The 25,115-nt window shown below is 34.8% G+C and overlaps 1 protein-coding gene across 1 annotated transcript in view; it reads left to right on the forward strand.

Moving 5' to 3' along the window:
* AGMO (alkylglycerol monooxygenase) overlaps positions 1–25,115 on the forward strand; it is a 178,440-nt gene that overhangs the window by 87,979 nt on the left and 65,346 nt on the right. Inside the window, exons 5-11 of the mRNA XM_042816867.1 lie at positions 1,917–1,983; positions 4,355–4,420; positions 4,543–4,622; positions 5,748–5,882; positions 6,339–6,455; positions 12,944–13,026; positions 14,158–14,263. Coding sequence (XP_042672801.1) covers positions 1,917–1,983; positions 4,355–4,420; positions 4,543–4,622; positions 5,748–5,882; positions 6,339–6,455; positions 12,944–13,026; positions 14,158–14,263 — 654 coding nt within the window. The remainder of the gene's footprint in view (positions 1–1,916; positions 1,984–4,354; positions 4,421–4,542; positions 4,623–5,747; positions 5,883–6,338; positions 6,456–12,943; positions 13,027–14,157; positions 14,264–25,115) is intronic.

Raw genomic sequence — 25,115 nt, forward strand, 5'->3', positions numbered from 1 at the left:
CCAGAAATGTGAAAATGTTTATTCTAAAAAGCCATTTTGAATGGAAACCTATTTTAAGATAAAAATGTTCTGGTGTCTTGAATGACTGAGATCTGGCAGTATATATATCTTGGTGACTGGTTGCAACTGTGAAGTATGCCTGGTTACTGCTACTATAAATATTTACCTACTGCGTTGTGATTGATGTTCTTCAAGGAAGATGTCTGGACACAATGACACAGACATCTGCCCCACAGCAATGAGGGAAGATTGAAAGCTGAAAGGCTGATTGGTAGCTGGAACATCCACCACTGCTTTTTTCCTCTTTGTAACTTTCTAGACATTCTTTTGAGCATTGACTGTTGTTCCACCACATTAAATTTTGTTACATGCCAAGTCCTGCAAAGTTTTTTTTTTTTTTTTTTTTTTTTTTTCTCTTAATTTCAGTAGGGTCCTGTGAGCCTCAAATGACAGCGTCAGAGTATAAAATTTTGCCTGGCAACAATTATTTTACTATCCTAGACTTTGCAATTTACTCTGATGAAGGATCTGCTCAGGGTGTGTTTTCCTCCTGTGGTAGATGATGGCAGAAGGTAGAAAATATCAAGAAAATTGAATTGTTCTTCGTGTTGTGCTACTGCAGGAGGCTTCAAAATCCACTGTTACAGAGATTATGTATTTCCTCTTGTTGATATCATATAAGTCCATATTTACCAAATATAAAATATGTGTTTAAAATATATATATATTTATAAAATATATAGAGAATGCAAAAAATTTTCCACTGATAGCAGTTTTTAGGTATAAGCTTACTGATAGCAATGGAAATTTCTAGAAATAGTGTACTTTACCATTTTTATCAAATTTAGGTGTGGTCTAATATATAGATCACTGTTCTCTCAGGTTCTGGGCTACAATTCAATCCAAGACATTTAATTCATTAGTTCAATTTAGTGGTTACATCTCACATAGCTTAATACAGTGGGATTTTCTGCTTGAGAGATGAGGGAAATCAAGCTAGACTGAATGATGAATTGTTTCTCACCTTTTGGTGTTCTTTTCAGGCTTGAACTTATTTTGAGTGAGTTCTAAGAAATACAAATGGCCCTACTTATGTTGTCCTTGGCTTCTGAATTAAACAAAACAAAACAAATTTGTCCCAGTGTTCTGCTTTTCCAGCCAGTGTGCACATTATTTTGAGCAAGATGCTCCAGATGTTGCAGTTCTCTCTATATGAAGAACTGGATCATTTCTATACTCCTTCCTTTACAGAAATGCTCTGCTTAACCTAATAATTAGAAGTTCATTTTATGTTAATAAAGATGAATATTAACAAAAATATTAATTTTTTTTATATTTACTTTATTCATAAACTTAATTCATAAGCATTTTATGACAAAGCTTGAATCATTAGAGTAAGTTTATGGCAAAATGAAACAAATATAGTTTCCACTTGCATTGGTTCTCGGTTTGTTGTGTTATTTCATTTCTGCTGGAGTAAAAGAAGGGTGTTGGTAGAAGGAGAAAACAGTCAAAGATACTAAAGGAGATTGTTTCTGGAACTGTGCCAACCATTTGCTTAGGCTGAATATTCAAATTACTGGGATCTTAGAGTTACACTGCTTACCAAGAAGTGTCAATAGATACAGATGAAAAATTGAGCAATCTGTATAGAATCATGAACTAGTAATAAAAGAAGAAAGTGTGCTGATTGATCAAAAAGAAACTTGCTTTTTAACTTGCATTTTACTAGATTTCACTTATTCTTTCTTGAAAAATCTTGTAATGAACACAAGTTAAAACAAAAAAGTTCTCATCTTTTTAGACAAGTCTCCTGGAGATAAAAATCTTTATGCCTTTTGTGTCCTTCTTTTCCCTCCTTTTTATTGAATTCATACAGTGTTTTCAAATTTAGATAAACATTATTTCTTTTCAAGGTTGTCACTAACATTGGTCCATTGGAGTGGATTCTTAATACTCCTAGTCATCACAGAGTTCATCATGGTAAGTTAAAAGCATAACCTCTAATTCCTCAATAGGCTTTTGCTAGTATTCAGTACTTGGACTGTAATAAGAAAGAATAAAAATTATACTTTAGTATTATACAACAATTTTAATTTTGCTAACTGCTTCAAAAAATAGTCCTTGTTATGTGAGAAGTTACATAGTATTAAACAGTAATTTTTTAAAAAATTAGAACTTATATTTAATTTTTAAATCTTTACCTTTGAGATTAATTATTGAGCAAAAACGAAACCTTGATAATGTGAGATAATTTGAAGATTTTGAACAAAATAGTTTTGTAAATATAAAGAATGATAATAAAAATCTCACTTTCCCTGACTGCTAAAACACAGTCATCGTACCAGTCAGTAACAGATGCTCTTGCATTCAAATTCATGCAGTAAGACACGTTTTTCTTTTTGAAGTAGAGCTGTTAAACGTTTTGGTGGAATTTAGTTTCAAATGTCTGAATTGTCGAAAAATATCACTTCACACACATACTTGTCAGCTGATACGAATTTCCATCAATATCCAGAAGAATTAAAGATGATACTGCATATCTAAATTTGATTCATAACTCCTCTGAATCATGAGAAATGCCGCGAATATACCTATGGAATAAAAGTGGGTTTTATAGATGTCACTGGCTCATTCAGAGTGCAGAGATAACAAGGAGAAAAGTAATGGGAATGGAAAAACAAAATAATTTGAAACAGACTAAAATGGAGTTGTATGTACAGAGGATGTTATTAATATTTATTATATCCTCCACGTGTAGAGTGTTTATAGCACTGTATAGACTTTTTTAAAAGGCTGTGGTGCTGTAACTATCTAATCCTTAAAATTTGCACAAGTACTGGTAATCCTGGAGGGAACCAGTCTGCTCTTATTTGCTCTGCTGTAAATCCAGACTAATCCTCTGAACCTGATCAGAGTTGAGCAGAATCGAGTATTGTACAGTTGCACCAAACAAACTCCACAGTTTGATTTTGCTCAAACATTTGAAAGATATTTCACATACAAGTGCATTCCCTAGGTAATAGATTGAAGGGTCACCCTGAATTCAGTGGTATAGGCAGGATCAGATGTATGGCAATAAAACATAGAAACAGCTGAAAGACAGTAAAGAGATGATTATGCATAAATGTATTCGACATGTATTTTCTTGGGTATAAATTAATGAGGTGATTTTTTTTTTACTTCTTTAATTTTTCTTCATAAATATATTTTAGGTGAATTTACTCTCCAGTTGAATTCTTTATTTCACAGAAATTTTGAGTACGACATGCTACGTTTGTATATTTGATTCTGAATAGAAGGAGACTTAGATGATTTTTCAGAAAAAAGAAATGTTGTAAATACATAAAGGGCAGCTAACTTACTATTCAGAGTTACAGAATTGTAAGAGCTGAAAGATTGGAGGAACTCTAGATCATCTCTACAGATCATCTAGTCCAACCGCCTATTAAAGCGGGTTCACTTAAATAGGTTGCACAGGAAAACATTGAGACAGGTGTTGAATATCTCCAGAGAAGGAGACTCCACTGCCTCTCTGGGCATCTTGTTCCAGCTCTGTCACCCTCAAAGTAAATAAGTTCTTTCTTATGTTCATATGGAAATTCCTATATTCTGTGTTGTGCCTGTTTGCCTTCTGTCCCATCACTGGATACTACTGAAAAAAATCTGATCCCTTCCTCTTGACACCTGCCTTTTCGTTGGTAAGCATTGATAGGATCCCCTCTCATTCTTCTCCAGGATGAACAGTTCAAGGCCTCTCAGCTTTTCCTTGTAAGGGAGATGCTCCAGATCTCTCATCATCTTTGTATCCCTTCCCTGTCTTTCTTGAACTGAAGAGCCCAGAACTGGACACAGTACTCTGGGTGTGGCCTCACCAGGGCAGAGTAGAGGGGGAGGATCACCTCCCTGGACCTGCTGGCCAGAATCTTCTTAATGCATTCCAGGATACTGTGGGCCTTCTTGGCCACAGGGGCACACTGCTGGCTTATGGCCAACCTGTTGTTCACCAAGACACCCGGGTCCTTCTCTGCAGAGCTTCTTTCCAGCAGTTCAGACCCTAATCTATACTGATGCATGTGGTTATTCCTCCCCAGATTCAGGACTATGCACTCTTTATTATTAAAACTTATAAGGTTCCTCTTCCAGGACCAGCTCTCTGCCTGCTCAGGTCTCACTGAATGGCAGCACAACCTTCTGGTATGTCCACCACTCCTCCCAGGTTTGCACCATCAGCAAACTTGCTAATTCACTCCTTAAAAATATTTTTAGATTAGAAGTTGATGCTAAGATTTCCTTTTGTAACCCACTTGCATGTATTATATATGCAATGACTTATCAATCATTTTTATTATAGGTAGAAATCCTTACTGCATTGACAAAAATTATGGCGGCACACTCATTATCTGGGACAGGATATTTGGTAAGTAAAACCAAACCAAAGCAAGCTGCTCTCTCCCTCATGTTTAGTTAGTGCATCAAACAAAATGTGTATATTTAAATGTTGATTCTTTTTTTTTTTTTTTTTTTTACATTTTCCTACAGGAACATTTGAGGCAGAAGATGCTAAAGTTGTATATGGCTTAACACATCCAGTAAATTCATTTGACCCCATCCTGCTCCAGGTGCTATCCTTTGTATAACTGATTCTGTTATCTATAACAATCATTCAAAAAGAGTGCTGGTTGTTCAAAAGAAACCCCTTTTAGGCATAACTGAGATTAACTCTGCTACATAGTTAATTCACTATCCACAGTGTCTTCAGTATTTCATTACAACTTGCTGCACTGAAAATATACAGGGCATGTAGAGCCATTATGAAAACACAATACAGTAAAATTATTAATTAATTAATTACAGTGGGAATATAACAGGCCTATGACTTACCCAGTGAATGCTGTCTATTTTGACACACACAGAGCAATATGTAGAGAGGCACAGACAGAAAACAAAATCTGTTGTTTATGTATTCTCTAAATTTGCTATTTCATAAGTAATCCCATGGTGTGATATCTTTATTTCTTTATCTGTTTTGCGTATTTGATCTTAATGATGCTTCATAATGATTTGCATTGACAGTGTTACATAGCAGCCATCATATTTTCAACAGAAGCTGTTTGGAACAGAAAGGAAAAAGAAGAAAAAGTACTTAATGTGGTTCTTGGTGGATTTCTTGGTCCAAGCTTCTCTTCATCACAACATAAAAAGTTCTCCATAAAACTGTAGAAGAACTGAGGAGTATAGACGTCTCCCCTTATTTCATGGGGATTTTTTATGGCTGTTCACTCCACAAGGCATCTCAAAGACTTAGAAATTCTGCCTGAAGGAGTACCTGGGCTGGAAGCTAGAAGGATGGCCACAGTCCGTACTGTTATATACATTACAGACAGCACTGAGTAATTTAGGAATTGAGAGTATGTCATGTAAAAGTCCCAATAACAAAATTCTACTTTAAAGCCATCATAAATACAGCTATACAAAATACTGTTAAATGTTCTGGATTGCCTATAGGAAAGAGAGATTTTCCTCTGAGTAGAAGTCTTTATAATCCTTACAATAAACCAAGGACCTGATATGGCTCCTGCCTATTTCAGTCATGTTTTCTGAACCTCTGTCTTCATCTCTTTTTAATGTACTCTCTTTACAGACTTGCAAAAAGTCATTTATTTGAAAGCTAAGGATGAGGGAAATGTAATGTTTTAATAAATTTTATTTTACTAACAATGAAAAATCACGTGCTCTTTTTTAAGTTACGTCCCTTGGCTCGTATTTGGAATACATTTTGGGCCACACCTGGATTCTGGAATAAGCTTTCTGTCATATTCAAAGGGCCAGGCTGGGGACCAGGCAAACCTAGACTTGGCCTTCCTGAGGAAATCCCAGCGGTAAATATAACATATAGAGGCTTTCAGTTTTGTGTAATTTACTTGGACCTCTTAATGCTACTGGATCAACGTTAAGAACTCTACACATGCTATTTTAAATTAGCAAATTAGCAGTCATAAAAGGAAAAGACTGAAGGAAATGAATGTTTTACTTGTGTTTTTCTTTTTATTTGAAGGAAAATTATATCATTTTGTTTATTTTTTCATTATTCATTTCCTAAAGAGATTTTCAAAATAGTTCTATAAAGTAAGTTAATTTCTCTTTTTCTTTCAGTTTTGAATATGCACACGCACACACACATAAACAGTGAAACACTAGACAGTATGTATGTAAGATTGTAGATTATCTTTGTGTAATTATCTGTGCTCCTTAATCTTTTTGTGTTTGTAATTTTAAGGAATACTAAGGAATAAGAGGTTGCAGTGGAACACTGGTATCTGTATTGCTTCATATAGGTCACTGGAAATGAAGTTCCCTTCAATCCAAGTGTACCAGCTTATCTTAACTGCTACGCAGTGGTACATTTTGCTGTAATAACGGAGTTGTATATTGATCTTCTTGCTACTGTGACTGTGAGTAATTCATATCTTTAGGTAATAGCATTTCATGATGACAGTAATATGACACACAATATACTTACATAATAAAGCACAGAGTAGAAACTATAGGGCCTGACTCTTATGCTATGTAAATAATCATATCTATATAATATATATAAAAAATCATAACTAGATTCTGTAGTGGTATAATAATAAATGTGTAAATGTGTAATTACACAGTATTAAATATATATTAACATATTTACTAAAAGTTTTAGTAACTATATTAATTATTTGTGCAATTAAATTAAAAATAATGAATGTTTTGTAGAATAAGTAAGTATCTGCATCAGGCTTTAGGATCTTGTTAAAGGAAGAATGTATCTCAGATCTGAGGTTATGTAGGTTTTAAAATGTCAAGATTGGTCAGATTTTAAGAGGCCAATTTTGAAAGATGCTAAAGACTTGAAAAAATAATTCAAAGTTTCCTGAAATCTTGTCCAGTTGTTGAAGTTGTTGTTTTTTTTTTGTTTGTTTGTTTTTTTTTCTGACAGAAATTCTTGCATTCATTTGCAAGAAGAGACTGAGTGAAATAATCTCTTGAGAGAAAAAGCATCAGTCTTATAGCAGCTCTTTTTTTGTTTATTTATTTGTTTCTTAGATGTGTTCTGAATAACACATCAGACAAATAGAAGAAAACAGTTTTTGAGAAACATTTTAAAAGTATTTTGTTTTGCACTTCAATGGAAAGGTAACAGAAATCATAGAACCATAGAATCTTTTCAGTTGGAAGGGACCGTAAAAGACCATCTAGTCCAGCTTTCCTGTAGTGAGCAGGGGCATCCACAGCTAGATCGGATTTCTCAGAGTCCTGTCCAGCCTGACTTTGAGTGTCTCCAAGGATGGGAATATCCACCACCTCTCTGGACTACATGTTCCAGTGCTTCACTATCCTTATCATAAAAAACTCTTTCCTTATATCCTATTTAAATCTCCCCTCTTTTAGTTTGAAACCATTTCCCTTTGTCCTACCACAGCAGACCCTGCAAAAGAGTCTGTCCCCATCTTTCTTATAGCTCTCCTATAGATACTGTAAGGCCACTGTCTGATCTGGAGTGCTCTCCAGGCTGAATAGTCCCAGCTCTCTCACTCTGTCCTCGTAGGGGAGGTGTTCCATCACTTGGGCTTTTTCTATGGCCTTCTCGGTGTGCTTCAAGAAATTCACATCTCTCCTGCAGTGAGGACAGTACTCCAGGTGAGGTCTTGCAGCGCGGAGCAGAGGGACAGGATCACCTCCCTTGCCCTGCTGACTACAATTCTTTGGATACAGCCCAGTATACTGTTGTCTTTCTGGTCTGCCAGGGTACATTGCTGATTCATGCCCATCTTGCCATCCACCAGTGCCTTCTAGTCCTTTTTGGCACAGCTGTGCTCTATCCTTACATCCTCCAGCTTGTACTGATAGTGGAGGTTGCCATGACCCAGATGCAAGACTTTGCACTTGGATTTGTTGAACCTCTCGAGGTTCACCTGGGCCCACTGCTTGATGCTGTTTAGGCCTACTCTTCTGATTAATACAAGTTACAATACACATCACCATCACTACTATGAAGGTCACACTGCAGAGAGTTTAGAGATTACAAAACCATATAAGGTTTTGTCTATCCTGAGAAATTTCTGAAGGAAACTAAAGCATAAATACCTATCATATGTGCAAGATATACAATGCCACAATTGCTATGCTCATATACTGAGAAAACCTCTGCAAAATATTCAGGATATGCTTCTAAATTCCTGCATACATGCAAAAAGTCATGTTTCCCTAGGGATCAAATAAGGTGTTTGTTTATTTTCTTTGTTAATATTGCTTAACAGCAAGAACTAAGGAGTTAATTAATGAATTTTTTCATATTTTTTATTTTCTCTTTTTGTGTTTCTCTGGACCTTGAAGGAAAAATGAATGGTCCAAATTTTTTTCTCTGTTGATAACTGCAGCTGTTTAAGAATTAGTAACAAGTTTAACACCCAAACCCCATATGATAATTAAATTTTTGCAATCACAGAGTGGAAATATCTTGAACATCTACTATGTATGAGTTTATTGCAACAAAAAAAACTAGAAAGTTCTCTACACAAAACTGTGGGGTAATGAGGTAGTAAGAATAAGAATGAGAACACAGGGAACTAGAAGCACTTCATCTCAGTACATAAACCGTCAGTGTTGGTGTAGAAAGTTCTTGTCCCAAGGCAGAGTTCCAGCATCACTCTGCAGTACAGTGGGAAAGCTGTCATGAGAAGGAAGCTTGTGTATGAATAACTTTACTTGGCAAAAATCTCTCTTCAATATCAGTTTTCCACTACACAGAATTATAAAATGTCTATGGATACAACTGGAACTTTCTGTCTGGCTATGAATTATGTCATAACTGTGGCATAGCTCCATAAATGGAGAAAGCTAACTGTTTTCCTCATTTTTAGGTGTAAGTTCCATTTCATAATGGCCATAAGACACAGCATACAGCTATTACATTTCTCAAGTGATTACAGTTGCTCAGTGTTTGGTCTCACGCCCTGTAGAAGTGTTAAGTTTCTCTTATGTGCAAAGAGCAACCATATACCTTTGGTATGAATGACCTACATTTAACTTATGAAAAGAGCAAAACAAGAAAGAACAAATATATATTTTCCACAAGAGAGAGCATACAGTGTTTATTTTCTATATAGCAGTCTGTACTATATCCAGAGAATAAAAAATATTTCTGAGCTGCGCACATCTTGATCATTGATGTAATGGGATTTGGATCAGTCCCAGAGAGAGTGCTAGGAGTGTAAAACTGCAGTACATTCAAAGCAAAAGTCTCATAGCTCCAGAACTGCTTGTATCTCATAAATCAAAATGAAATCTACCTTAAACACATTTTGTAATGTCTTTTTGTTGTTGATAGATACCGTAACTTTTACTGTGATTATAATGCCATGAATATGTGAGCACTTTTAATTAGACAAAAAGTATGTGGTGATATGATAGGTCTCTTGAAAGTTGAGAGCACAAGTAATATATCCATTCAGTAGGGCAAGACAAAGTAGATGGAAGACAAAGTATACGGAATATTGCTAAGTAATCACAGATTTTCAGGAATTCTCAGTTAAAATAAAATTCATACATAAACACCAAACAACACAAATTCCATAGCACTGTATTAGCTTTCTTCATTTGAATGTTAAAAATGGGTCATATATGATAGCAGGGCATCTGTCAGATTACAACGTGCTGACATCTTTCCTAGCATTTCTGTTGAAAAACTGAAGACAGTAAGATGACAAAATGCATTTATGTTATACTTCAGAAGGAAGAAAAATGACCTGGAATTTGGAACCTTTCAATTTACATTTAAAACACATAGGGCATATTTCCTTTGTTTAAATGTGTTATTTCTTTTTTACCTAATTAAAAGAAAAACCCTGTGATTACAAAGCAGTGTAAACTTCTTCCCAAAAATCTACAAGCCCCCCTTTGTTTTTAAGTCTCCAAGATATTTTTTAAACTTTCAGTGAAATCAAAATCCAACAGAAATATTTTTTTCTGTATAATTATAGCCAATAACCACATTACAAAGTTGTGACTGACTCACAGCTAAGAAGCCTGCTGTGGTCCCTTAGGCTTCTCTGTTTGTGCAAGTAATCCAGTACATAAATATTCATTTATTTTATATATATATCCATGCATGTAATTTTAAGAGGTATGAAGATGCTAGCACTAACAAAAGTGTAAAATGCACATTCTTTTCACACTGTAACTTGCAGTGTATAGATTCAGTACGTGATAGCTAGCTTAGTGATATAACTCAGATTATTTCATTGATTGTGGTAGAGTAATACCAAGAAAATGGATGGCCCAGCTGTCAGCATCCACTTCACAAGGTGATACAAGTTTGAAAGTGAATAAAATAATCAAGGCAGTATTTAACTATGCCATTGGAGGAGTAAGGAGAAATTTAGGAAAGTAAACTAATATGTCAATATTTATGCTATGTTTTTCTGGCTTTCTAAAATCTATTACTTCCAAATGGCATCAAGATATATTTCACCAGAAGTTTCCAGGCAGCTCTTGACTAGGAACACAAACGAAGAAACAAAGTTGTTTGTGATACATTCCTTTTCTGTAAATTGTGATTTTGGATACATATTGTAAAGTAGCAACTACTGTTCAAAATTTATACTTGATATTCAGTTCTCTTGTAACCTGACAGAGAATCAAAGCTTTACGTTCCTTTCCTTAAACCAATGCCCTGCCAGTGTGAGGGCATTTTTTAAGGCAATCTATAGAAGCTACTGTATTGCATTACTAACACAAAACAAAACCAGCCACCTGGCTAGGACTGGGTTTAAAAAGGTGCTGTACTACAATTTAAATGGAAGGACAGACTCAAATAGGAAAGTTTTGAATTATGGTCCCAGTTCCCCATAAAACGCTTTACCTGACAAGGAACCATCATTGAAAAACATAATAAAGCATTTCTAAGAAATTTGTTTGTGAATTACCATATAGCTGTAGCTATATAGCATATAGCTGTACCAAATCATACTTATCTTTGCTATCTTAGCTTTAATTATTGAATTTATTTATGACCCAGCTTCTAAGTAAGTTTAAGTGGGAATTTATTGTGAGTAGATGAACAGTTTAAGAATTTTTATGAATATTTTTATGAAGAAATTTCTGTCCAAAAATTTTGTCACTTCAAAACAAATTGATTCTTGTCAACAATGGAAAGCTGCTGTACAGTTTTTGGATTCTAGAAACTGAAGTGTTAAAAATATAAAAAATAAAAATTACCTTCAATGTAATCTTTTATTGACACATTTTAAAACCTACATTGGAAATTTTACAATGTACTCTAGTTGAGAAAAACCTTTATATAAAGATAACCCCATCAGAGCATTTTTACCTTCTTGTCTTAAGCAAGAGTCTCTGTGCATAACTGCTATGCTGAGTCCCTCCATGGTTCAGTGTCCAGGTCAATATCCTGTCTCCTGTGGTGACCAGTAGCAGGTGCTCTAAGTAAAAGAATAGTGTAGGATATCCTTTCTTTAGGTCTTCTTCTAGGTAGATGATCATAGTAATCATCAGTTTGAGATTTCATAAATTTACTGTAAGGAAGGATGAGACAGACTGCATGTGTGGCATTCCAGTAATGAATTTGATCTATCCTTGTATAAATCTGTGCAATGGAGTGGCTTCACAGGTGTCATTTGTGAGAAGTGTGTTCTGGCTTGTAAATGACTGGGGCTGCTGTTTAGCTCACGCATTGCTGGGATGCTGTTTTCTTTGTTTGGTAACCATTTGTTAAGGATATCCAAGTAGGTGCTTGTGATTCTTCAGTGTAACAGCAGAACCCTATCCAGTCTGAGTGTGTGGTTTGATGTGTTTTGCAAACATGGGCACTGTAAGTTCGCACAGCTATAAAACTTGAGATTATTCTCCTGTGGCCTCCAACACTCACAGATACTTACCTTAGATCTCTTTGCGAGGTAGGGGCCACCACTGAAGGAAAGTGGGCTTGCTGCAAAGTGGACTTTATTGAAATCAAGGCAGGGATTCACAGGTTTTTATTTTTCAGTGCCTGAGATCTTGAGGTGCAAAATGCTGTTCATAAACTTTATTGCTGTTCAAACCGGAAAGAATTTCTATAACTCAGCAAGATGCGCTATTTTCATATTGCTTTTTTAAATTTTATTTATTTTTTTTTAAGAAAAAATAAAGGCTCTTCAAAGCTAATATTTGAGACGAAGCAAGGGAGGGAACAAGAAAAATGATTAAATATTTGATTTGCAAAGGCAGCTATGTAGAATATAAAATTATTTCATAAAGTAAAAGAAGAAAAATCAGACTTCATCATGGAAAAGAATTTTATTTTCTGATTGCTGTTTCTATTATTTAGATTTAAATATCAAGGACATAAATCTCCATGCTGCTTTGTGTCCAAATAATAAAACACGTTAACGTTTAAAAGTTTTCAGTCTGATTGGAGTCAATTATATGAGCTGAAGAGTTTTCCTGAATTCGGAACCAAGTGTTATGAGGAAACATTATTAGTTTTGTTTCTTGTTAAAATATAGCTATATTATCATGTTATTTGAATTCTTACTGTTACCAATGTCTGTTTTGGTATTGGGATTTATACATGGCAACTGTAAAAATGTAGTAAAATAACATGAAAAAATAGAATAGGGCCAAGGTAGTTTTTACTTAGAAATGTTATGCCCTTGTGGGCTAAGGCATGACGAAATCAAGCAACTTCAGGAAAGCAAGTGGTGCAGAAGGGTGTGTCTTAATAATTACATTGGAAATAGAGGCAACTATAAAAGTGATTACTGCAAATTTTTGCAAAATAAAATGTGAATCACTTCAGAAACAGACAGTGAAATCACTGAGATAAAGTTGAAGCTGCTGAGTTCTGTTAAACTCAGTTTCTCTTCAGAAAATTAGCCTAATGATTTTTTTTTTTTCTTTTTTTAAACAGACATTATCACAGGAAAATATTCTACTGAGAATTGCCATTATCATTCTATCCCTGACCTCTTTTGGATTTCTTATGGAGAAAAGGCAAGACATAAAGCATGGTTTTTTTCTTCTCTCATTCTACAATATTAATAATACAAGGAAATCTCAACTGTGCCCAAAATTGTATTGATAAAGAACTATAGATATACTCTGACAGGTATGTTTCTGTCTGTTGGCTAGAAGATAAAACACAAATACCCTGTAACTAAAACAAGGAGTGTTCCAGCAGCAATTAGTGGTGATATTGAAGCACCAACTGCTCATGTCCTCAAATGTGCTTGCATTTGTAGGATCAACCTCCCTGGTTTTGTGATACTGGCAGACCTGTAGTCTGTTCCAATGCTGCTCAAACTTAGCCATGTTGTTTCAGTCCTATGTAGTAGCATTTCATGGGTGTCAGATTGACTGATAGTGTATGAGAAGAGCATAAAAAGTGCAGACTCAAACTTATGTGAAGGATACCAAAGATTAAGGATTAATTTGGTCAATATGGATTCAAATCAAATTGGATCTTGAAAAATATACCAGTTCTGTGAGATGTATGCTCTGGAAGTAGTCCATACAAATGCTGTAAACCTACAGGAATCTGAATAGCAAGTACAGTTTCTTGAAAGGGAAACTATGAGTATTTGCCCTGCTAACATAGAAATGTGGAATAGAGTCTTCATTGTTGTGCCACTTGTGTTTTGCACATACTACTCATTGTCTTTTTCAATAAAGAATACATTTTGCTTGTATGTTCCGAATAGGGTATTTCAGGGTGGGTAAAAGCTTTTCAAGAAATCAGAGATCAGTATTATTTACAAACTTGGTAAGGAGAATTAATATGAATTTACAGAAATGTGCCAATGAAAAGATTCTGAGCTATTCAGATGGCAGTTCTCAGAATTTTTCTGTTATCATTTCTGTGATTAAAAGATATGTTTATATGTGTGTGAGTTCACGTATGTTCTCTACATATGCATGTTCTCACCCACAGAAAATTCAGTACTAAGATATTCTAAGATATAAACTGTATACTATAAAAATGTAACCTTTTAAAAAAGTTTAAGTTTAGAAAAGGGGATTTTATATAGCTGTGGGATTCATAGACTATTTCTACATTTTGATTTTCATTGAAGTTAACAAGAAAGAAAGCCAACAACATTAATCTGCATTATTTCCTGTTTCTAGACCCAAAGCAGGAATTTTGGAAATCATCCGCTGCTCAGTCTTCTTAGGAGTATACAAACTTGGTTACTTAAGAACTCAACTTTCTTTGTTGGACTACGCCTACGAAGTAAGACATTTATTTTGAAATGTTTAAGCTAATGACCTTATAAATTGTTCCTATCATAAAGAAATAAGAACATTACAAATGTGCATTTGGCTTCTTTATTTTCATGACATAATTTGAAGAGAAGAGTTTTCTTTTTTATAACCAACTTATATTGAAAGAAGTCAGAAAGCCATCCATTTACCAGTCAATGCAAAAATACTATATTAATGGCCACATATTTTGACCAGAATACCAGAAGTTCTTTCCTGAATTTGGACTGGGTAATTGCTATTTCACTAAAACAAATCTAAGAACTTAAATATTTTGTTCTGTATTTATGCTGTACATCAGGAACAGACTTCTAGGAATTGAAACGATAGGAGACTGAATTAAACAGGTATTTAATCTGCTTAATTATAGTTGTTTTTGTGTTCATAGGACATGTTTTTATTGTGTTTGTGACTGTTACTTTTTAATCTACATTCTTTTTTAATCAAGGTTGGTTAAAACACTAATGTGATCAGATTTTGATGACGCTAAGTTACAGATTTTGATGTGTATAACGTTCCCAAGCTACCTTGTGCTGGCCATCAGGAAAGTTGGTTATCAGCAACATTGTGTACTTCTGAAAACTAGAAGAACTGTTATCAGATATTTTTTGGCTTAAACAGTGAAAAAAAGAAATTAAATAATAATAATTGAAACTCAGACCTGTTACTGATTACATTCAGAATGATTTTTGTGACTTGAAACAGCTGCAAAATATATAGCAACCGATAACTTTTCTAATAGTTAATTTTTGGTAGTGGTGCTGATTCTTCTGCTTTCCCCTCAGATCAGGCAAAAACAAGAACATAAAAATATATTATACTACTGTGGCTCTTTTTCATTGGTACAGGAAAAAATAATTATTGGACAATATTTAATGCAAAATAAATAATTTTTTTATGTTGACGGATACCTGATAATCTACTACAATAGATAGTCTAGAAGCAAATAATTTTATTACTTGGCAATTAATTCTACAACCTGTGAGCAATAGGTCTCAGACTTCAGGTACTCAGGTTTTCTAACTAAATTTGAGCAGAGTTATGTGTTAAAATATACCCTCTAAATTTCTCCCAACTCTTGCCTAAAGTGCATACATGTGAAAGGTTAAAGGAGTAGGAACAAAATTTTCATCTGGTGCTTCTATATTGTTTCTCATTCTGTCATGGGGAAAAAAAAAAAAAGTTTCCTATTCTGTTCCATATTTGCATCTGTTGTTAAAATACTAAACTCTTTGCCCATTCTCTACTGCACTTTCCTCTGCTTTCTTGTGTAGTTTTTCTTCTTTCCTTTTTTCCTTAATGTTATACTTCTCAGTGACTCTTTCCTAGTTCCTTCTTTGATATTGAGTTGTTTCTCATAAAAAACAGACTAGTAGGAGAAGTTTGTTCATATTATTTTCTTCGAAAAAAATTAAATGGGTGTCCACCAAATTGTTTGCTATCAACAAGACTAAATCAAGTAATAGTTGTGAAGAATTTCAATATGTGAGTGCAATAGACTTGCACTTTGTCATAAATTATCAAGCTTGTGATATTAACAGCTTTGTGATGTTTGTGAGTACCGCATCTTGATATGCATGTTTTACCATCGCAGGCTTTGCTTGTGCACTGTCAGTGCGTTAAACAATTTCTAGATTCATGGTAGGAATGTTTGTTATGGAGACTGTGGTATTTTTGTAATGGAATTTACAAGAAAACATTCTGACTAAAAGGAAATTGCCAGAAATTTTACAATTAATGTTGAAAAGCCTCTTCAGATTATTAATGTTTTCAATAATGATCAATGAGATCATTTTGAATCAGAAGACACTAAAAAGCATAATAAATAAATTGTTTTCACAGAAATTAGAACAAAAATTTGTCCTAAAAATTTCCTTTTGTTCAACATTCCTAAGATCTATCCTTTCTAAGTTAGGAGATATTTATTATTATTACTATATATTATATATTATTAGGAAAATAATTTTGCCATACTTTACATTAAATCATTAGTGAAAATTGTGATTTCTCTCTTCTATATGAAGTATATGAACCATATGACCTATGGTTCATATACTTGCATTCCTCATTAATATTTTATAACCAGTAAATAAGACTTCAAAAATAATTACCCACGCAGTATTATTTGTAGGACGCTCTAACTAGTAAAAATAAGTGATCAAACTTCAAATGATTGCCTAATGGGGAATTTGCAGTTTTGTCATTAGCTTAGGCTGATCTGAATGGAGAGTTTCACCAAGTCTAAATAATTAAATTAACAGCTCAATCCTGATTGCTCCTTTCTCTACTCCTGGATCCCTGCTGCTTTCTGTCATTTTAGTGAGTTTGAGCAGCTCATAAGCACATCTGATATTTATCAGAACTACTGAAATTTTCACCTGTTGAAAAACGGAGAAGAAAGTAAAGAAATAAGAGAAAACAAGAAGAGTAGGGGAAAGAAGAAAGAAGCCTTTTGCAGTTATGCTAGCACAGGTGGCTGTGAAAATAGCAGCCAATGAATGCAATGCCATCAGGAGAACCAGCCCTGCCCCCTTTCTCCAGCACCTCAATTTCTCAACCTAGCTAATTCAGTCACCTGATTGCTCTGACTGATGCAGCCAAAGATTTATCTTTGTGTAAATTAGGTGATTTAACATCCTCTGGAATAAGAAAGTTCCCTAATACAGAGGTCCACAGAAGTAAAATGCAGCTAGAGGCGGGTAAGAAAGAACTGCTTATTTTGGTAAAGATACAGTCTTTGTATAATTGTTTATTGTATCCACACTCCAATAGCCACAGAATTGCATCTGTCCATGCTTTGAAATTCTGTATTAAGTAATGTGGTTACCAGTCTTGGCTCAGTTGTATTTGAAGTCCTTCCAAGACATATTCTTGAGAGATCTCTCCTGGTGTTTTTTCCTTTTCCAAAGAAGACAATAACTCCAAGTTATCAGAGTTAAAAAAATAATCTTTTTTCTTGTGGGACGTGAAACCCTACACATTTCTCAGCGTGCATTTTCTGTTCCTTGTGCTGTGTATGTTTCATATGCTTGAGCAAAAGATGTAGGCTTTGTTGTTGCTTTGTGTTTTGGTTGATTGGCTTTTAGAAAAAAAGGCATAGAAGTTTGAAGAACTTTTTTGATTGTATGAGAATTCTTTCTGGGATAGAATTCCGTGAACACTTTGATGATAGAGATATTATATTTGACTGGATATAGACAGTAAGCTGAGAAGTCAATGCATGTCTGCTCAAGGGTCTCTGCTGCCATATCCTGTGCTAGTGAGTTTTCTGTAGGCTGACTATTTCATGTCTGTGTAATGTGATGATCGTGTGTATTAATATTGCCAAATTTTTTTCTGTCAGACTGAGTCTGGAGTCTCCTAACCACCTGGAGGTAGCAGAAAACATAACTTGTACATTCAGTTATGTGACATTTCAACAGTCACAATATGTAAAAATAAATTTGTGATGATGATACACCTCTTCAAAGAATTTCCATCTATCTTCTCTGGTTTGGCATCAGTCAGCATATTCCATGAGCTGATTTTGGTGAAGCACTGGCTGTTATTTGACAGTAGTGTAATGAGGAGCAAGAAGAAATGAGAGCCATTGACATGTTGTTGGATCTCTTGTCTGAAATATATTCCATAACTTCTATATTCCTAACTTCCATAGCGGCTGTAGCTCACGACTGTGACTCATAAGCTGAGGAAATGGGAGTGAAGAAAGCTGGAATGAGAAATGTAAATGTCTATTTTGTTGTGCCTGTTTATCTTTTGCTTTCTTTTTTCTTTTTTCTTTTTCTTTTTTCTTTTTATCTGAGAATAGGTCATACACCCAGGCTATTTCTGCACACTTTTGCTGCATGGCTACCAAACCAACAGCAGTCATGTATTTACTTGCAGTAGGAAGGATTAAGATCTGGGACAACTTTCACTGAAGAAAAGAAAGAAAAAGAGAGGATGTACACCTGTGTGAAATCTTAAATGAAGTACTTTTCTGTTTTGTATGGGCGTGCGTTGCATTAGAAAAATAACCAACACTGGAAGATACATAGAGTCTTGTGCAGCAGGTTATAATTCAGCCCTTAACTAATGAAGGCAAAAATGAGCTTCTTTGTGGTCAAATTATTTATTTATTCCACCAGAGTACATAAACTCTGCAGATGCAGCTGTTCTAAATGTTTTTGGAGACAGTGTTCTGTACCAAATGGACTGCTTCTCTGGTCTTTGATGCAATTCTTGTATTTCTTACGAGCGTGTCAGCTAATTTGTCTGGATGAAATATATAATATCTCTTTATTAAAGAACTGATTTGCACTGTACTCTGCATTCCACAGCAGTCCCTCTTAACGTGATATATCACCACACTACTTACTTCTCTTTTCATTATACAAAGGCTTGCTGTTGCCTCACTTGTTTCTTAGTGTAATTTCCCAGTGTCAGTAACCTGACTTATGAGTACTGACTTAAAACAAACATTTACTCATAAGAACTTATTTCCACATTGATAGTTTTCTGCTCTGCAGCATTTTTTCCTTGGTCCTTCATTATGATCATCTGTGCCACATTTCAAAGTGCAGCATATCCTATATTTGGTTTCCATTAAGGTGAAAGCTCCATGCTCTATGCTATGATTTACAACCTCAGCATTTAGGCAGTCTCTGTGCCCTAACTAGATTGGATGGTATATCTGAAATGTATTTTCAAAGTAATGGAAGGAAACTACTACCTCATGATAAAAAGCCTTGTCAACACACATGGAATTAAATAAACACGAGTTGTAATCTGTATTTTCTATGTTAGCCTCATTGAGAAAATTCTGCAATACCATGCAGTTGACTGGACTTTTAATATTCCTGACAACTACTCTAAGGGGAATAATGTCCCTTAGAAAAAGTCACAGTAAAATTTGGCAGTAGATTAAGTTCGTTTCCACTTAGGTGTGACAGCAGTCGTTACTGATTTTAGATTTAGCCAGTTTGAGAGTCGGCTTCACCACCATCAACTACAGACTATGATGTATAGTTCCAGATGCTCTGGCCAATTGACCGTAAAATTGCTCCGCATTTCTGGCAGAGCAGCTGAGCTGGAGCTTTTAAAATCTCCACTCCCCGAGCTCAACACCCTCCCCCCTCTGCTTGAAAGCTGCTCATTATTCTTCTTCTGCCGCTGATCTTAGCAAAAGAAAAACTTCTGGAATCAATTAGAAGTGTCTGCACTTGATGAGATTTGCACGTGAGTTCGGAATTGCGAGGCTTTGATAGTGTCAGCCAACAGCTGCAGTTTCAGGTGGTAAAATTGGGGAAGGAATTTTCCAGGGTTTATTTACAATCATAAAATAAAACAAAAATCAGGACAAGTTGGAAACTATCTAATGTGTCATTAAAATGAAGCCTCGATTGGGTTATATATTTATTCTGTCTGAAAAAAAGGTAAACTGGTGTTTTATTATCAGGATCTTCTCAATTACCTTGCAATTATTACTCAATGTAGACTGGTTGTAATAAAATGCAAGCTATGGGCTGCATGCTGTAGTTTTAACTATGAAAGAGGCATCTGCTATTACTTTTGTCACTTTAATTGCTCAACAAGACAAGGAGGTAGTCATACTTAATGGAAATCAGAAGTGTGTAGTCAAAGATGAAGCAAAGGTGGTATTTGGAACATAGAAAATACATATTCACGTATACTGTCTGGCAATTTTGCATTTCACTTTCAGCTTCTGCTGAACAGGTGAATAAAAAAATAGCATTCATATTGAAATTTCTAATGTTTTCTGACCCATCTGAGCAGTTAGGGATTGGCTTGTATCTGTATGCATTTTAAAGATAACAGTCACGCCAAATGAGATTATTAATGTTCAGTTATGCATCTGAGTGTCTTTATAAAGATCAAATTGTGCCATTTCACACACATTGTTACTAATTCACATTGCAGACTGGTTTTGTTCATAAGTCAAAGCATAATTTTTCTAAAAGCCAGGAATGCTACAAACCTCATCAAACTGCATTTTTTTTCTACATCATAACACATGGGTAATAATAGAAATCTTCTCCATACCAATGAATTGCTTCACTCATATAAATCCCTGGTGACAGCTGAGATACTCCACACGGGTGGATGTGTTTATCTGTGCAATTTCAACTCCAGTAGTAAAGTATTAGCTGGCAATTTTATTTTTTAATGAACAGAAGCATTGATTTGTTTCATACCTACATTTATCCTATGGAGATAGCACTATTAAGGAAAACTATTTTGTCATTTTTACCTTCTCTTACTTCAAAGAGAAATAAATAATAATAAACAAACTAAGAAGGAGCTTCTAATGAAGGAACTCTTGGATGATGCCTTGTTTGTAGAAGTAGTCATCTGTATTTGCACAGAGGTATCTCTGCACCACTATTGAATCAGTGCTGTCATAATCTCCAGTGAAAGACAGGCTTAGGGCTGGCCCTTTGTGGCTTGGATTCTGTAGAGGAAACATGAATGCAGTCAAAGAAGGTTTATGTTTTTTGACAGAGCCAGTGCTTACTAATCAGTTTATGCTTTCCTGTATGTTTTATGTTCAACAATGATTTAAGGTATAGCATAATGTAAAGCAACAAAGGGAAGGGTAAGATGACTGAGAATGAGAGATGCTGGCTTACTTGCTGAGATTTTCTCCTGTGCATGTAGTGGGGGAGAGGCAGAAGATACCTCCTGAATGCATGCATCAAATGATGTCCTTGTGCCATGCACAGCACCCCAGAACAAGGAGCCTACCAGCTTTACTGTGTATGGCTGTCATGCACGTGGGCTCTGTAGTTTGGCTGTCATTAACTTATCCCACTTGAGTGGGATATCCCTGCATGAGTGTGTTTAGTAGGACTACCTGGTATGGCAAATTAGTAGACTTTGTGCTGAAATCAGATAGTTGGACACCAAAACTTTTGCAACTGGCAGATGAGAATTGTAGCAGTAATAAACAGAGGAAAGCTGTACCTATATTGCAAAGTCCACGAAGGCAGATGTCTTAGTTTGGATATTATCCTCCACATGATGTGCAGAGGGATTGATTTAGGTTTTAGGAGATGACAGCTTTAATTAAGTCAGCTATTTCTGATGTGGAATAAATCTGGGTTTGGAAGATACAATGTGACCACAAAGAACCAGCCTAGCGTTTAAAGCATTTAGGGTATTTTAGTCTCCCAAGACTTAAATAGGAAAAAAAACTAACTGTAGAAAGAACATGTAGACCATGGTTACCCAATTATATGTCTTATGATGGAGACGAAGGTACAAGATTATTCTTCCTGTAAGCATCCCATTCCTCTTTGTAGATGTAACCATAATATGGTAGCTTTAAATATTTAACATTTTAGGAATATGATGTCTGTGAGACTCACAGATCCAGATTGTAACATATTGAACAGAAGAGACAAATGAGTGCCTATACTTAGAAAAGAAAAAATTAAAGCATTGTATAGTATATTTTATCAAAATTAATGATTAGACTGTTGTTGTTTTACACAGCCTATATACTTTTTTTCAGTAGCTTTTAATGAAGAAAGGAGAAATGCAGTACAAATTGCATATATTTTTGTCTACTACAACTCCTGAAATTGAAAACTGGTTCATGGCATTTTGGCATGAACAACTTGCATTCTAAATTCTAACCAGCCAATGCTTGTTATATGAAGGGAACAATAGACAATAGGATAAAATCAAGCTGTTATCTTTGCTCTGATTTATTTTTCTATTAGTGACTTGGTTTTCTTTGCATGCATTCTGTTTTCTGTGATGTTTATAGAATCAGGGGATGTAGAGAAAGCAACAATGCTATACTTATTTTTATATTTGAGTATTACGCAAGGCAAAGAGAGTGTTTTAAAATTTCCTTTTCCTGCCAATGCCAAATAAAAATTGCCTGATGAAAGAGGATTAGCAAATGCTCTGTTTAACAACTGATTCCCAAATGTAGAACACACAAAACACTTTGTATGTTTAAAAGCTAGAAATAGGTATTATGGGAAAAAAGTACATATAAAGCTCTAGTTGTCAGTTGAAACTAAGGGAAAACAATACAGAAATCCCCGCATAGAGTCTGGGAATCATCACATCTGTCTTGACAGAATTGGTTTGGTTTATCCTCATGTGGAGCCCATGAAATGCCCAGAATAAATTGTTTAATTTGCTGATTGGAAGCTAATACACAGCTGAAAAAGCCTGGTTTTGGTTTCAATGTTTTAGGCTCTTATGAAGAAAGTTTCTGTATTTTGTCCATATCTATTACCTGGTTTCACTGCACATTTGTATATGACTATAAATCTAGATGTATTTATTTCTCTTCTTGTTGGCTTCATGTAAGTTGGCTTTAAAAAAAAAAAAAAAAAAAAAAGGTGAAATATTAAGTAAAAGCAAAAAGCAGAATGTTAAGAAACAGAATCTGACAGTTAACTGCGTTTGTTATATATCTCTATATCTCTCTCCATTTTTCCTTCATCAGCAACTCTAAGCTGATTAGTCTTAAAATCACACATATCAAGAAATGAACAGTTTGACTAAATTGTCCTACTCTACTTCTAAGAGTAGAGAGAGAATAGTGTTTCATCTGAGTGGCTACAGGAGGACCTAAGACTTTCATTGGTGAGATGGGATACTTAAATAATAAGGAAACCCCATTAATTTTTAACACAGTTGTAGCGTTGGTACAGTGTTAGAGCTTAGGATCCAGATGAGCTTTTTCATACCCTGATTGTTTCTATTTTTGTACTTTATTTACTGATAGCTTGCTTGAAATAAATAACTAGTTCTAGAATAAGAAAATCTCAGGAGAGGCTCCAATATCTTAGAAAACCTTCCATAACTTGAAAGAGAGTTGATTTGATCTATGCAAGCCAAACAAAAAAAAACAAATGTATTTCACATGTGTATGAAGTGCATAGTTGTCAATGAATTCTATCAAATGACAATAAACAATTGAATAACAGTATGTTATACTTCTATATAGTTATATTTCCCATTACAGCGTTATTCTGGTTAAGAATATTGATAGGATAGCATCAAATTATACATTACTCTAACTTTGTTTTCAAGTATCTTACTGTACTATTCATTACTTACTAAGAACTTACTAATTTCTGCCAAGTACTTATAGAAAATTATCTATTTGGCAGGATATTCCATCTAAAGTTTCCCCAGTCAACTACTTCTGCTGTTTTATTATGATCTTTGGTGTGGACAAAATTGTGTGGCCTTCATTATTTTATTTTGCTTTTGTAATACTATTAAGCTATATACTGAGCACATTGCAACTGTAAAATCTGCATTTGGTCATATATCCCTGTAATTTCAGAGAACCTACAATCTATTTGGTAGTGGAGATTCTGGTTTTCTGAATGTTCAGGTGTGGACAGAGGCTTAGTTTCTGGGTTAGATAGTCTTCAGTCTTTAGAATGCAAATAGTTCCTGAAAAATTGTAGAAAGGGAGCTGTGTTGTTAGATTAGTTGTAAAGAGTTGAAGCTATGCTTAATACTTTGCAAAACAAATGAAGGTAGATCTCCTGAATGTCCAGTTTTTTGAAGGAAATCTGCTAAAACAGGACATAGTTATGCCTTCAGGCCAATGTGAACTTGTCTTTGAAGGGAGACTTTGAAATTGGTGGCCATGAAGTTACATTTTATTAGTATACATTATTCTTGCTGGAAAAAAAGGTGTACATAATCACATATTAGTGAGGTTGAAAATGGAATAGAAGAAAATGAAAGAGGTAAGACCTGATGAATCATCTTCAGCCCATTCGTTGCACAGCTTGTTGTGTCCAAGGTACTGGTAACACAATAAGAAGTTTCTCCTGTGATCTCACCCCTGCTGTGTTATAACAGTGAAACTTTAGAGGGCTTTACAGGATTGAGAGAGCTTCATGTCCATTGCTTATATTATAATCTATCCAGTCCCACTACACTGATTTCTTACATATTTATTCATATTTTAGCATATAGATTATTTCTGTGTAGACTACAGGACAAGATAGAAAAGCAGTGGTTGGATACAGCACAGCCACGAGCTTATCGGATTTCCTATTGTTCATGAGTTCCTGAATCACTAATTTAAGCCTAAATGTAGTTTGGGGATATTGTTTTGTCCCCAATACAGATGAAATGTTGCTCTTATTCATATTCATTAGCGTAAGTTTTCTCCCTTAACATTTTTTGAAATAGTTAAAACCACAGGTTCAACTAATGCTGTACTTATGCCAGGTTAAGAATGCTGTATGACTTTTCTTCACCATCATTTCCCTATTATGGTTAATGCAGTCCATCCTACTGAAACCAAAAAGCTATTGCCAGTACACCTCTTAAATTATTCTCAAGCTGCCAGCTGTGCCATTTGGCTTTGATCCTTTCTTTCATGGTAATTGTCATGCTGAAATGTAAAACTAAAATATGTTCTGCACCCAAATGTCACCTTTCTTTTTTTTGTATTTTTTAAAAGATATTAATCTTCAAGAGATTTCTGTGGATTTTACCTGGTATTAATAGTCTTTTCTATGTGCTATTGCTGCCATCAAGTGTAATTATATAATTATGCATGTGTAACTGTTCACGTACTGTGCTTTTTAAGGAATGCCAGCTCTCTGGAGCTCATTTTCATCCAGCACTTTCATACCACTTACCTTAAAAATAATGCTTAGCATTGCATGAAATACATGAAACACCTAGTCATTTTATTTTAATGGGGAAAAAAAAAATTGAAAAATTCTAGTTGTATGTGCACTTTGAAGTATGCTGAGTGGAAGGTTAGATTGCTTTGGTATTAGATGAAATTCAGTAGTTCATTGGCTTGCTTTCCTTCTTTGTTT

The sequence above is a fragment of the Centrocercus urophasianus genome, unplaced genomic scaffold, assembly GCF_019232065.1.
Source record: "Centrocercus urophasianus isolate 14NV4802_14NV808 unplaced genomic scaffold, USGS_Curo_1.0 seq_16, whole genome shotgun sequence".
Lineage (NCBI taxonomy): Eukaryota > Metazoa > Chordata > Aves > Galliformes > Phasianidae > Centrocercus > Centrocercus urophasianus.